Source organism: Piliocolobus tephrosceles, chromosome 19 (genome assembly GCF_002776525.5).
Source record: "Piliocolobus tephrosceles isolate RC106 chromosome 19, ASM277652v3, whole genome shotgun sequence".
Classification (NCBI taxonomy): Eukaryota; Metazoa; Chordata; class Mammalia; order Primates; family Cercopithecidae; genus Piliocolobus; species Piliocolobus tephrosceles.
Genome location: NC_045452.1, coordinates 17,988,174 through 18,003,117, shown reverse-complemented (window position 1 = coordinate 18,003,117; position 14,944 = coordinate 17,988,174). Strand labels below are relative to the sequence as shown.

General features: G+C 53.9%; 1 protein-coding gene across 1 annotated transcript in view; it reads left to right on the top strand.

Annotated features, from left to right (window-relative positions):
- MYH9 (myosin heavy chain 9) overlaps positions 1-14,944 on the top strand; it is a 112,170-nt gene that overhangs the window by 79,245 nt on the left and 17,981 nt on the right. The window contains exons 15-25 of the mRNA XM_023222092.1: positions 1,174-1,288; positions 3,995-4,188; positions 4,551-4,672; positions 5,513-5,582; positions 6,440-6,600; positions 7,923-8,031; positions 8,957-9,088; positions 9,550-9,756; positions 10,345-10,482; positions 11,564-11,687; positions 13,583-13,754. Coding sequence (XP_023077860.1) covers positions 1,174-1,288; positions 3,995-4,188; positions 4,551-4,672; positions 5,513-5,582; positions 6,440-6,600; positions 7,923-8,031; positions 8,957-9,088; positions 9,550-9,756; positions 10,345-10,482; positions 11,564-11,687; positions 13,583-13,754 — 1,544 coding nt within the window. The remainder of the gene's footprint in view (positions 1-1,173; positions 1,289-3,994; positions 4,189-4,550; positions 4,673-5,512; positions 5,583-6,439; positions 6,601-7,922; positions 8,032-8,956; positions 9,089-9,549; positions 9,757-10,344; positions 10,483-11,563; positions 11,688-13,582; positions 13,755-14,944) is intronic.

Sequence of the window (14,944 nt, the reverse complement as noted above, 5' to 3'; positions counted from 1 at the left end):
GAGCACCCCTGGGCTGCAGCAGCGCGCATTCGCCTGCATACTGAGGGCAGCACCTCTGGGCTGCAGTTTGTGTTGGGAAGAGGGAGGCCCAGGTCCCTGCTGCTCTCTGAGTATTGTTCTGGGACCTTTTGCAATGAAAATGTCATGGTGTATTACTTGTTTTGTTAAGTACATATTTTAGCGGAGCACAGGGGCTCATGCTTGTAATCCCAATGTTTTGGGAGGCCAAGGCAAGAAGACAGTTTGAGCCCAGAAGTTTGAGACCAGCCTGGGCAACATAGACCCTATCTCTGTTTTGTTTTTGTTTTTGTTTTTTTTGAGATGGAGTCTCGTTCTGTTCCCCAGGCTGGAGTGCAGTGGCACGCTCTCGGCTCACTGCAACCTCCGTCTCCCAGGTTTAAGCGATCCTCCTGCCTCAGCCCCACTAGTAGCTGGGATTACAGGCATGTGCCACCATGCCTGGCTAATTTTTCTATTTTTTAGTAGAGATGGGGTTTCGCCATGTTGGTCAGGCTGGTCTCGAACTCCTGACCTCACGTGATCCACCTGCCTCGGCCTCCCAAAGTGCTGGGATTACAGGCGTGAGCCCCCGCGCCCAGCCCCTAACTCTATTTAAAAATGAGAAAAAATGAATCTATTTCTGGGAGTCTCTCTGAACCCTCTGGTTTAAGAGGCTGCCCAATTAAAAAAATATATTTAAAAACAGAATATATTTCGAAAAAGATAAAACTGACACATACTCAGAGAAAATGTGAACATTCTAAAAAGACAAAGAAAAAACAAAAATGACTTGTCTTATGACTAAAAAGAAATAGTAACATTTTGTCGTCCTTCCAGGATTGTTTTTCTTTGTTCATATTACCTAAAAATTTAAAACAAACTGAAACCCAGCATGGTACTGTGTGGCCACCATGCCATGTCTAGAGCCAGGCTCCCGTTGTTGGCCATGCCTTGCTTTGGGGCTTTGGCTCTGCACGAGATGCTGCAGGGAATGTCTTGATGCCTCGTGCCCCTTATCCTCATCACTTCCTTCTTAGGGGTGGAAATGCTGGGTCAAAGGGTTTCCACGTTTTCTGACTTTTCCACGCTTGAGGTCAGCCTGTGCTCTGGAGAGCCTGTGAGCACACATGTCCCCAGCGCAGCTTGTGACTCCTGCATCTCTGACCCTGCCAGGTGGATTACAAAGCCGACGAGTGGCTGATGAAGAACATGGACCCCCTGAATGACAACATCGCCACGCTGCTCCACCAGTCCTCTGACAAGTTTGTCTCGGAGCTGTGGAAGGATGGTACGCCCTTTGCCCTTCGCCCCCTGCCTCCTCTTGGCTGCGGCTGGTCATCTTCCCACCTCCACAGTGGGCCGAGCCGCCAAACAAGGGGTACACACGTCCCCCTGACACAGGCCAGGTGGTCTCCGCCCACTGTAGCTCCCATGAGAGAGGGCTCCTCGGACTGAAACAGGAGGCCGCCGCCCTCGAGCACACACCGTGGCCGGGTCCTCTTGGGCGGAGCGCTTTCTGCGTGTGGGAAAGTCCAAGGCGGCCCCGAGCCTTGCAGCCTAGGCTCCCAGCCCCGCGCCATGTCGCATTCCCGCCTCTACTCCTTGGTAGGCTGGTTGCTTTGAGTGGTTCTTTTTAATTCTTTCTGTTGGTTTCTCCTTTTCCTTTGCCTGGGTTTTGCTTTAACCTCTCTGTTGCAGAGATGCAGAGCACTCAGAGAGCCTATTTCTATCATCGCTTTCCTATTCTCCACCTAGAACCAGGTGACTGGCCGCCCGAGTGGTGTCTCTTGTGTGTGTGGTGCGTCCAGAGCTGTGCAAGAAATGCTTCTGCCTAGGTTTTCTCGCCCCCGCTGCCCCTTGGCTTTTCCTGCCTGCTTACACCCCAGTTCCCTGATCTGGCCCTGGGCTCCTGGGCAGGCTCCCCGCACTGTGCCTATTGCTGGCCTGTAGTAGCAAACTGGGCAAATGAGGGGCTATGTCTGGAATTTGGAGATATCATATTCAAATCTTAAAACACTGTAATCCCAGCACTTTGGGAGGCTGAGGCGGGAGGATCGCTTGAGTCCAGGAGTTTGAGACCATTCTGGGCAACATAGGGATACCCCCATCTCTACAAAAAAATTAAAAGAAAAAATCAGCCAGGTGTGATGGTGCATGCCTGTAGTCCCAGTTCCTCCGGCAGCTGAGGCGGGAGGATCACTTGAGCACGGGAGGTCAAGGCTGCAGTGAGCTGTGATCACACCACTGTACTCCAGCCTGGGTGACAGAGTGAGACCCTGCCTCAAAAAAAGAAAAAAAAATCCTAAAACAGCAAAAATGGTTTAAAAATTTGTATCCTCCTTAGAGCTTCATCCCTAAAGACAGTGTCTTAAACTGCTTGGATGGCTGCGAGTGTCTTAGCATGAGGCTCAGGTATGCACACTGCGTGTGTCTGTGCACCTGAAAGCTGAAGTGGCAGCTGTGTGTTCATTCAACAGTTGCTCGGCAAGGTCTGCTCCGTGTGGGTGGGGCCTGCGTGGGGCAGGACACACTCAACTAAAAGGGCCAGTTATGGTGAGGCCGTATTAACCTTTCTCTGGACAACTTGAGTGGCTTTTGCAAGTTGCTACACCCAGGAAACCTGTGGTAGCCAGGAATATTGGTCCTGTGGTGGGTACATAAGATCAAAGATGACTCCCGCTTTTTCGGGTTTTTTTTTTTTTTTTTTTTTGAGACAGAGTTTTGTTCTTGTCACCCAGGCTAGAATGCAGTGGTACAATCTCGACTCACTGCAACCTCCACTTCCCAGGTTCAAGCAATTCTCCTGCCTCAGCCTCCCAAGTAGCTGGGATTACAGGCGCCTGCCACCACGCCCAGCTAATTTTTGTATTTTTAGTAGAGACGGGGTTTCACCATGTTGGCCTGGCTGGTCTCGAACTCCTTACTTCAGGTGATCCACCTGCCTCAGCTTCCCAAAGTGCTGGGATTACAGGCACGAGCCACCACGCCCGGCCACCTCCCATTTTAATTGACTGGTCTGTAGGCTCCATCCACACTCCTGGCTTCTGTCTTAAGCAAGCATCCTTTTTGCTGTCTTCAAGTAAATAATAGTAATCTGGCCGTGAAGGAATACGAAACGGGCTTCGTCAGTTTTCTTCACTTTTACATCCAGTAATGGAAGACTTTACATTTAACATGAGCTCTTGCTTAAACTGATCTCAAATCACTGGCCACTTTGGTTGGGCTTGTTTGTTTTTTACCTTGGAGGATGCAGTTGGTTTAATTGCTGCTGGGCATGAGTTCCAGTGCTAGGGGCTGCTTCCTTTGAGGGTCAGTTAACATGAGAAAGACCAGGAGACAAAATGAAATACAAGGACGTGAAGAGATCCCTAAACTTTGGGATCATAAAAACTTTGGAGTATTTATGATCAAGAGCGGTTCTTTGGAGCTCTCTCTTCCTGAGATGTCTGCGTAGACATAGAGGGGACCTTGCCGAGTTCTGCAGACAGTGACAGGGTGGCTCCAATCCCCGCCTCCTGACTCCTAGCTTGGTGCTTTTACGACAGGGTCAGTGAGAATTCAAGATACTGATTTTTTTTTTTCTAACTGTGACCATAGGACAGCAGGATTCCATAAGCCAGGTTTTCACACCCCTCCTTAGAGACAGGCTAGTAGAATTCTCACTATTCCAAAATACTTGACCAGCTTCATTGAGTCTTTTTGGAAATAAGAGCTTCGAGAGTGGCAGAAGGTAGGTGATGGGAAGGTGAGGTGGCCGTGGCAGACGCATGGCTCCCTGAGAGACAAGCCCAGTGCCTTTGCAGCCCTCTTGGCTTTCTGCTGTGTTTGGGGATGACCTTAGCACCCTGTGTAGGCTCCAAGTGGAAAGGGTCCTCTTGTCTCATTCTGTCTCCTCTTTTCCTGTCCAATGTGTGCCTGTTTCTCTCTCCTACGTGCTCCCCCTCCTCTGGGTGCAACTGCGGGGGCACTCACTCGTTCTCTGTGGGCTCCGTAGTGGACCGCATCATTGGCCTGGACCAGGTGGCCGGCATGTCGGAGACGGCGCTGCCCGGGGCCTTCAAGACGCGGAAGGGCATGTTCCGCACCGTGGGGCAGCTTTACAAGGAGCAGCTGGCCAAGCTGATGGCCACGCTGAGGAACACCAACCCCAACTTCGTCCGCTGCATCATCCCCAACCACGAGAAGAAGGTGCGGCTGCCTGATGGGATGGCCCGGGCAGGGCATCGTGGTGTGGGGCGCTCAGCCCCTGTCTGTCTCCCCAACAAAAGCACCCCTCCAGCCCCCCAGCATGCACAAAGCCCTCAGTCGTTTCTCTGCAGGGAGGGCCTTGGCTCAATTAGGAGATACTCTCCATTCACAGCCCACACTTCCTCTTGGTGACACTGGCCCCTCCCAGACCTGGATCCTTTGACTTCACTGTCAAAACCTGTGGGCTGCAGCGACCCCCTCCCTTAGGCTCTTGCCCTGTCAGGTTCATAGGGGTTCCCCGACCTTTCTCTGACTGTTTTAGGCACAGAAGTGAAACCACGTGCGTGTGTTTTCTTCCCCAGGCCGGCAAGCTGGACCCGCATCTTGTGCTGGACCAGCTGCGCTGCAACGGTGTCCTCGAGGGCATCCGCATCTGCCGCCAGGGCTTTCCCAACAGGGTGGTCTTCCAGGAGTTCCGGCAGAGGTGAGCCAGGGCCCGGAGCCCGCTTCTTCTGGACCCGGCTGTGCGCGCAGTGAGTCCCAGAGGTGGGCTGCTGCTCCCTGGCTGGGTCCTGTCGTGAAGGAGCGACGTCCTCCATCCATGTAGAACTGAGTCTGGCCAGCTTTTCCCCACCGCCTTCTCTTTTCCACCCTTTGCAGGAAAGGAGACTTCCCCATTTTAATACCAAAATGCAGGTCATCGTCATCCTGTTGACTTTTGCTCCTAGTAACTGCCGGCCCTGGTGCTATTTGCTACAGTTAGAGAAGCTATGAAAAGAAATGTGAAAGAATCAGCCAGAGACCTGGGATGTTACAGGAACTTTGTAGAAATGAAAGTCATAAAACACAGCCGTGCGTTGCTATGAACAAAGATGGCGACGTCTTCCTATTTCTCTGATGACTATGCTGAGTGCCAGTTGCTGTCAGGATGCAGCTCTTTATTTCTTGGGCCACCCCTGTTTATTATCAGCTCTCTGCAGCATCCCAGGGAAGCTATGTGAGCATGGCTGTCCGTGGGTGACAGATGAGGATCCCAGGCAATTAGCAGTTAGTGAGCCCAACCTGAAGCACACCCTGGAGTGATTGAAACGGTCCTACGCGAGTTTCCATTCACTTTCCGGAAAACATTAAGCCTTCCTTGTGTCATTCAGCCGAAGAAAAGAACGGGGTGGGATTTGCCTGTGTCTTCTTTCCTTAGGAGAGTTTGTGTAAAGAATTCTGTGTCTGTTGCACTGTAAAAATGATCTTAATCTCTTGCCTATATCCCAGGCACGTGGAATCGAGGCAACGGGTAAAATGACCAGGCTTCTCTTTCCTTCCTCAGATATGAGATCCTGACTCCAAACTCCATTCCCAAGGGCTTCATGGATGGGAAGCAGGCGTGTGTGCTCATGGTGAGTTGAGCTGCTGTCCCTGCCTCTCTGGATGGGCAGCCCCTTGTCTGGGGAGTACCCGCATGGCCAGGGCCCGCCTTGCTGTGTCAGTGGTCGGTGGGTACCCAGGCTGTGTCCCTCTGATGCTCTGCGTCTGACTCTGCCGGGTGCCCTTTGCAGCAACCCCTCGGCCTCAGATAGCCAGGGATGGTGTTTGGCACCAGGGTGGTGTGGAGGAGACGAGAACTGTAGCCATGGCCGGGCTCTGATGTAAGATGATGGCCTCTTTCATTTGGGGGACATTCTCCTGCTTTCTTGCTCACGGGCCTGACTCCACTCCCATTGTGGTGAGCAGGGCAGCTCATAGCCAGGGCAGTTGGCCTGGTGCGCCGTGATCTGGGCTTCTCCTCCCTCCCTCCCCACTCCCAGCCCTAGCACAGTGCTGGATGTGCCGTGCGCATGCTTTGAGTTCCGGTTGAATGAAGGCCCTGCCGTGACTCAGTGCCAAGCCAGGGCTAAATCCCGCCCTGCTCCTTTTTTCCCTTTCCCAGGATCCTGTTGTTTCTGGCGTGTCTTTGGCCTCATTTTACTTCACGTTCTTTCTAAAGAATCAGAAAGCGTTGGCTGCAGAGTGGGGAGTTGGTGGGAGGAAAAGAGAAGGAAAAATTCAACACCTACTGTGTGCAAAACCTGCCTTTGGTGACGGGGAGATGGAGAACAGGAAGAAGGAGGGAGAGGAGATGGCTTTCTGCTCTCCAGATGCTTGTCAGCCAGTAGGAAGAAGGGTGAAGGGCACGCCTCCAGCTGTGCCTAGGCCACCCTTTCCCGGAGCCGTGGCCAGTTGCTGGCCAGGTAAACAGCCTACTCCTCCCACCTAGATAAAAGCCTTGGAGCTCGACAGCAACCTGTACCGCATTGGCCAGAGCAAAGTCTTCTTCCGCGCCGGTGTGCTGGCTCACCTGGAGGAGGAGCGGGACCTGAAGATCACTGACGTCATCATAGGGTTCCAGGCCTGCTGCAGGGGCTACCTGGCAAGGAAGTGAGTCCCAGGAGATACTCCTGCCCCACACACCAGGCCTTGCCACGCCCTTTGTTGCCGAAGAGCACTTAGCAGGCCGTGGTCTAGGACGCCCCCCTGCAGCTGGTAACGTGCCTGTCGGGGAGGCCCGTGTGGCTCTTCCTGCCCCTGTTCCTGGATTTCTACCTTTGAGGAGTAGAATCGGGCAGTTCCTTTTTTTCTTCTTTTTTTTTTGGGATGGAGCCTCACCCTGCCGCCCAGGCTGGAGTGCTGTGGCACGTTCTCGGCTCACTGCAACCTCCACCTCCCAGGTTCAAGTGATTCTCCTGCCTCAGGCTCACTAGTAGCTGAGGTTACAGGTGCACGCCACCACGCCCAGCTAATTTTTGTGTTTTTAGTAGAGATAGGGTTTCGCCATGTTGGCCAGGCTGGTCTCAAATTCTTGACCTCAAGTGATCCACCCACCTCAGCCTCCCAAAGTGCTGGGATTACAGGCGTGAGCCACCTTGCCCGGCTGAATCGGGCATTTCTGATTGAGGTTTAGAGTGATGGGTGGGAACAGGCTGGCTCTGCTTGGATTTGCCTGCCTGAAAGATCCTGCTTACCAGGACTCCTCACCGTGTGACCCTTGTGGGGACAGCACCCAGTGCCTGCGCTAAAGAACCCTGGGATTCCAGGGGAACAGACCATCCTTGAGTCCAGACTCATCCTTGACTCCCCGGGGAGTGAGGGCTCCCCTGCTGCAGGACAGCAGGTGTGGGCACTGCACGCTCGTCCCCTTGTGCTCGGGGCTGAGGGTCCTAGCAGGAGCGCTGAGCTCTGGGACATGAAGCCCGAGCGTGTGGCATTTGCACAGATGGAGGCTTGTTTATCCAAAGGCCCTCGCGCTGACACCCGCAGCCCACCTTCATAGAACATCAGCTCCTGACGTTCTCCCACCAAACAAAAGCTCAGATAAGGAACAGCACGGAGGGTGGAAAGCTGAAGTCCAGAGTCACCCAGGGCCAGTCGGCTTAATAGCCAAGGGTCATGCTCAGTCCTCACGCTGAGTGAGATCTGTGGTTACTTCACAGGAGCCTTTACCCCGTGGGCTCCTCAGTGGAGGGGTAGTCTGGTGACTTCGGTCCTTCACCCCCTGTAGGATTAGAGCCTCATGGGGTCACACAGCGTGTAAGTGGGAGAAACATAGCTCAACCCCAAGGCCAGGCCCCTTCCCTGAATTTCTTTCTTGAGGTACCCCAAGCAAGGGTAGACCCCCAGAAAAGCCTTGAGGACAAGGCCAGGACTGTTAGGTCGGGTCTGCTGTCCCCTGCCCCGCACTGACCATGTTCCTCACCCCACAGGGCGTTTGCCAAGCGGCAGCAGCAGCTGACCGCCATGAAGGTCCTCCAGCGGAACTGCGCTGCCTACCTCAAGCTGCGGAACTGGCAGTGGTGGCGGCTCTTCACCAAGGTGCGTGCTAGAAAGGCCTCCTGAGTAGCTGGGACTACAGGTGCACAGCACCATACACACCTGGCTAATTTTTTTATTGTTTGTAGAGGTGTGGTCTCACTATGTTGCCCAGGTTGGTCACAAACTCTTGGGCTCCAGCAGTCCTCCCACCTCAGCCTCCCAAAGTGCTGAAATTACAGGCATGAGCCACTGTGCCCGGCCCTTTCTGATTTTTAGTAGAGACAAGGTCTCACTATCTTGCCCAGGCTGACCTTCCTGGCCTTTAAAAAAAAAAAAAAACAAACTCGTTATTTTTAAACTTGTCCGGGCTGCTTTTGTGTATAATACATAATTTATGGTAATGGCAAAAAAGCCAACTAACAAAAAAGTCTGAAGTATTCAATAAAAATTCACACATAAACCCTTACCCTAAACCAGCAGCAGCAGCTATTTTAGTGTTTATTCTCTCGCTCTTTTTCTTGCTGCCTATAAAACCTCAGCTATGTAAACAGTATGCATTCTTCCATAGCTGAGTTTGACTCGCATAAACAGTATTGTATTGTGTACGTTCCATTTATGATTCCTTCATAAGCATCGTTTTTTTAGAGGTAGTGTACTGTTCCCTAGCGGACACATCTTTATCTGGGTACTTTTTCAGAGACAGGTCCTTCCTCATTTTCTTGCTGTTATAAACAATGCCGAGGTGAACATCTTCACACACACGCAGGGGTAGTTTCCCTGGAATGTAGTTAGCGGGTCAGAGGCCCGTGGTACAGAGCACCAGATCGATTTCCAGGAAGGCTGTGCCTGCTTGCAGCCCCCACCACAGCACGTCTTCTTGCCCCTCACTTTCATGTTTCCAGAGGTAAGGGAGAGGCCTCACACCTATTAGCAGAGGTGGGCATCTTCCAGCCAAGCATGTCTCTACTTCCATCTCCTCTCCCAGGTCAAGCCGCTGCTGCAGGTGAGCCGGCAGGAGGAGGAGATGATGGCCAAGGAGGAGGAGCTGGTGAAGGTCCGAGAGAAGCAGCTGGCTGCGGAGAACAGGCTCACGGAGATGGAGACGCTGCAGTCTCAGGTGGGTGTCAGTGCAGGCTCCGTCCAGGTTGCGTGACCTGCCCGGTGCTGCCACCTGCTGGCCATCGGTAGGCACGGCATGCTGGCCTCTTCTATTACTATAGGGGTTTCCTGTGACTGAGTTTCCTATTATGGTAGGAACAGTTGCCAGTCTCTGCAGACCGGATTTGGGGTTATGTGATGTAGAATGGAACATTCACCAGTGTTGGGTTCAAACCTCAGCTCTACCATATGACCTGAGCCCGTTTCCCGGGACCTTGCTGTGGAGCTCATGGGGTGGTGAAAAATCAAGGACACAACGTCTGGAAGGTGCCTGGAAGCTTCAGAGCTCTCCAGATGAAAGCTACTCTTGTTCGCATGTTCCTTTCCCGCTGGGATCCTGAGCCACGGCGTCCATCTTTTGAGGATGGAGTGACTTGCGGGTGTTGCGAGGAGCTTGTGTTTTCCACTTGCTGTTTGCAGCTCATGGCAGAGAAATTACAGCTGCAGGAGCAGCTCCAGGCAGAAACCGAGCTGTGTGCCGAGGCTGAGGAGCTCCGGGCCCGCCTGACCGCCAAGAAGCAGGAACTAGAAGAGATCTGCCATGACCTGGAGGCCAGGGTGGAGGAGGAGGAGGAGCGCTGCCAGCACCTGCAGGCAGAGAAGAAGAAGATGCAGCAGAATATCCAGGTTCCTGCCTGCTGCACCCGGGGACGAGTGGGACTGGAGGGGCAGGGCGGGGCAGAGAAGCAGGGACCAGGAGCTGGGAGAACATGGAATTAGGGTCCGAGGAGGCCACTCCTCATGGTGTCTGCTTGGGGCACTCAGTGAGAGGTGTTCCCTTTGGGCTGGTAGTTTGTGACATGTGCATCTGAGATCTCTCCATGAGTACTGCCTGGGCCAGCATCGAGGCCAATTTGATTTCCCTGCCATGAGCCCTGGCCCTGGCTAGCCAGAGGGGCACAGAGCCAGCAGCTCTGCATCCTGCCTGTTTCATGGGTGGGAGCTTGCTGCAGGAAACCCTTCAGAACATTGCACCGGTGTTCTGGCCCTGTGTCCCAGTTTGGAATCTGGAATCCTACAGGTAGGGCTTGGGCCCTGCCTCGGCTGTGGCCCTGGGCTTGCAGACCTTGCTGTCCCCACCTCAGCCATGACCCTGGGCTCACAGACCTTCGTATCCTCTCCTTGGTGTTCGGACCTGGCCTTCGGACCTTGCTGTCTTCACCTTGGCCATGACGCTGGGCCTGCTGTCCTCACCGTGTCTCTGGCCCCCGGCAGGAGCTTGAGGAGCAGCTGGAGGAGGAGGAGAGCGCCCGGCAGAAGCTGCAGCTGGAGAAGGTGACCACTGAGGCGAAGCTGAAGAAGCTGGAGGAGGAGCAGATCATCCTGGAGGACCAGAACTGCAAGCTGGCCAAGGTGAGGCCCGCGGCTGCCGCCTGCAGCTGCTCCAGGGGAGCCGTGGATGGGAGAGCGTGGTCACCCTTGCAGGGCCGGGCTCCAGCCCTGCCGCTGCTGCTTCCTGTCTCTTCCGCCTGCAGCATGAGGGCTTCTGCCTCACTGCAGGTGCTCCCTGGAGGCCCCATGGGCCTTCATTGAGGGATTTCCTCATAAACGAAGGGTCCCTGGGGAAGGGTTTGTCCTTTCCCCTCTGGAAAGCTCTTCTTTGCCACCCGGGAGACCCAAGCCTTTGTAAAGGTGGCCATCTGTGCAGCATTGCAGGCGTTGGTCACTGTGGGGTTGGGGACACTTTGGTGGCTCTATGTTAAGATGCGGGGTACTCCTCCTCCACTGTCCCTGGGCGGCAGCTGTCCCTCCTGAGGATGAGTTGGTCCCTGTCAGTGTCTGCCCAGGGAGCAGATAGCAGCCGGGGAACCAGTTAGAGGAGAAGGCAGCCTCCCCACCTTTGGGGGCTCCTCAGACCACGGGAGCCCCAAAGGCTGGGGAGGCTGAGGTGGCAGGACGTCCGCCCGGGACTGGGATGAGAGGACTGAGGCGCTTGTGCCAAGCTGTGGCCCCTGGGCAGGGGCGTTGCGGGGGCCACACAGAACAGAAAGCAAGGAGAGCAGCCCAGGGCACCGCGGGGCTAGAGAGGGGGAGGGGCCATGGCGCACCTGGCAGGTGAGGGGCACGGAGAAGGTGGCCTGGTGGCACAGGTGAGCGCCGTATGGCAGCCTCCCGAAGGAGTGGAGCCATCTGTCCCTGCTGACACTAGCTGTCACCTGGAAGCCTTTCTCACCCAAGCCCACAGGGGAAGGGGAAGGGGAAGGGCTAGGGCACCCACATTTTTCGATCCTGAGGAAGCATATACCTCGCTGTTTCAGGGAAGCTGGTGACTTTTCAGAATTATCCTTTGATCCAGGAAAATCCTCATGAACTTGATCAAGTGTCAAAAGCCCTCTGCATTCAGCCCCAGATTTCCGGGCGAGTCACGCTTTGAGGCCAGCTAGTGTTCTGTGCTCAACCGACACTAAATGCTGGCCTACTCCCCTCTCCCCAGGAAAAGAAACTGCTGGAAGACAGAATAGCTGAGTTCACCACCAACCTCACGGAAGAGGAGGAGAAATCTAAGAGCCTCGCCAAGCTCAAGAACAAGCATGAGGCAATGATCACTGACTTGGAAGGTGAGAGGGTGACGGGCAGGAGGTGATGGGCAGGGGCTGGCGGGCAGGGGCTGGCCTGTCTGACCGGAACACTGAGGCCTCCTCAGCTCACGGGTGAGCCTGGGCCACACTAGAGCACTGGCTGCTGCCCTGCATACCTGAGGTCACAGGTCGAGGGGAGCCGTGTCTGGTGCCTGCGGGAGCCTGAGCCTCCAGGTCCCTGTTGTTCTGTGGCTAGATGCCCCCCTGCATGAAGTGTGTTTAAAGGAGAGCTTTGGCGCTGCCCTGTTGTCGTGTGCCGTGGGTTTTAGAAGCTTCTGAGACTGCCTAGGAGGCTCTGGGTTTGGCCCACAGGACTCACTAGCTCTGTCACTGACTAGCTGGCTCATCTTACACCTATGACTTAAGCTCCATGAGCTTTAGTTTTACCTAAAAAGGGGACACAGTGCTAGGGTACTGTGAAAATTTCATTAAATACATGTGAACACATATGTACCATAAAGTCCTCAACAGTTACTGCGGAAGCTCATTGCTTGACTTGGGGCAGGGTGACAAATCCTGCCTTGTCTCTGTGTGCCCTGGGGATCTGTGGCAGGGAGGGGGCGCTGGGGTAGAAGCACAGGTCCATGGTTGTCTGAGGACCCCCGGCCCTGCCCCTTGAGAGGAGGAGTGGACAACTGGGGGAACAGGAGAACCCTGACTACTGTGGGAACCCTGAGCTCATACCCAGGGGAGGGAGGCCAAAACCTGACCGCCGGGAGGATTTTCCCCAGCTTGGTGTCACAGCCTTGTCCAGCCCCCTCACATCTGCAGGGGATGAGGTGAGTCAGGTCCAGTGGAAGAGAGGTCCGGACGCAGAGAGATCTCTTACCCCACAGATACCCTCCCTCACCTGGGAGGAGCCCGGAAGACTTGGTCACCCAGGAGGTCTAGGGGTGGCGCCTACCAGATGGACAGACATGAAAGGTTGACACTAATAAGCGCTAACACAGACACGGAGCCATCAGAGCACACACGCACTGCTGCTGGGACTGCAGACTGGTAGACGGCGTTAGAGAACGATCCAGCAGTCCTAGTGAGGTTGAAGCTTGGCATGCTGGTGACCCGGCCGTTCCATCCATCACTCAGCCGTGTGCACTGAGAGTGAGCAGGACGCTTGCAGCAGCGTTGTTGATCAGAGTGTGCGATGAACACAGCCCCATGCCTGCCAGCTGCAGGACGGGTACATAAATAAGTTGTGGTGTATTCACATCATGGAATGCTAGATAAATGTCCATACACATCTATTCCAGCGAAACTTGACGGCTTACATCTCAAGATCATGGGATGGGGCAGCAAAGGCATGGCAGGGAATAAACATCACCAGCCAGGCACTGTTCTAGGTGCTTTTTAAGATAGTAACTCATTGGCGCCTCACAACATCCCAATGAAGTAGGCCGTCTCCTTTTGTTTATTATTCAGATGAGGTATAGAAAGTAGCTTTCCTGAGTGACATCACAGAGTTATAAAGCTAGACACCGAGCCCTGACTGTGTGATTCCAACTGTGGAATTCACACAAGTCAGTTCCATTTTATAAATTGAGATTCGCACAAAATTGAACATGTTTTTTTAGAGATACAGACATGGTACAGCCTTCAGGGGAACCAAGGGGATTACGAGCACCAGCTTTAGGAGAGTACTTAACTCCTGGCAGGGAAGGACAAGGGGTGAGCTGGAGAGAGACACGCCGGGGGCTGGCAGTTTGCGGTGATGTCCTCTTCCTGCATCCAGGAGTTGGGTGCGAGTGTCTGTGTATTTGTGATGCTTTCAGCCTGACACACGTTTCATAACGAGTGCTCAGTATTTTGTATAAGTAATTGACACGCAGACAGAACCCACGGCACTGAGGGGTATGTGGGCTCCCCGCTCCTTGCAGAGCGCCTCCGCAGGGAGGAGAAGCAGCGACAGGAGCTGGAGAAGACCCGCCGGAAGCTGGAGGGAGACTCCACGGACCTCAGCGACCAGATCGCCGAGCTCCAGGCGCAGATCGCGGAGCTCAAGATGCAGCTGGCCAAGAAAGAGGAGGAGCTCCAGGCCGCCCTGGCCAGGTGAGGACCCCGCCTGAGGCCAGGTGGCCTGGGCCAGCCCTTCCTGCTTGCTGCTGGGCCTGGTTCTCTGCACCAGAGAGCTGTGAGCATTCTTTCCACTGTTGTCTTAGAAGAGCCGCTTATTTCATAGCAAAGCAGTTCTTGTGTACTCAGGGCACGGGGAGGGGCCTCATTTGTCTTTTGTTTATTTGTTTATAATTTGACAAAAAGTCATCCACAACTCTATCACCCACCTACAATAGTCCTTTCCTAGTTTCTTTTTTTTTTTTGAGACGGAGTCTTGCTCTGTCGCCCAGGCTGGAGTGCAGTGGCCGGATCTCAGCTCACTGCAAGCTCCGCCTCTCGGGTTTATGCCATTCTCCTGCCTCAGCCTCCCAAGTAGCTGGGACTACAGGCGCCCGCTACCGCGCCCGGCTAGTTTTTTGTATTTTTTAGTAGAGACGGGGTTTCACCGTGTTAACCAGGATAGTCTCCATCTCCTGACCTCGTGATCCGCCCGTCTCAGCCTCCCAAAGTGCTGGGATTATAGGCTTGAGCCACCGCGCCCGGCCGTCCTTTCCTAATTTCTTGCTATAGGCACACTTAAAAAAAAAAAAAAAAAAAAAACGACTTGGCCAGGCATGTTGGTTCACATCTGTGATCCCAGCACTTTGGGAGGCCAAGTCGGATGGATCACCTGAGGTCAGGAGTTCGAGACCAGCCTGGCGAACATAGTGAAGCCCCCATCCCTACCAAAAATATAAAAAATTCGCCAGTGTGGTGGCACACGACTGTAATCTCAGCTACCCAGGAGGCTGAGGCAGAAGAATCGCTTGAACCCAGGAGGCAGAGGTTGCAGTCAGCCGAGATCGCGCCATTGCACCCCAGCCTAGGTGACAGAGCAAGACTCTGTTTAAAAAAAAAAAAAGTGACTTTATTTTTTAGAGTAGTTTTAGATTCATAGCAAGAGTCACAGAAGTTTCTCCATCTTCCACTGCCCCACTCACGCACCGCCTCCCCAGCTGCCAACACCCCCCAGCGCGGTGGTGTGTTTGTTCTAATTGGTGAATCTACATTGACTCGTCACAACCATCTAAAGTCCGTAGCACGTTCATATTTGTACTGAGTTGCAGTCATCCTGTGGTGTAATATTTTATTTCCTTTTCTTCCCATTTAACAAATCACTTGACTTTTTTTTTTTTTTGAGACAA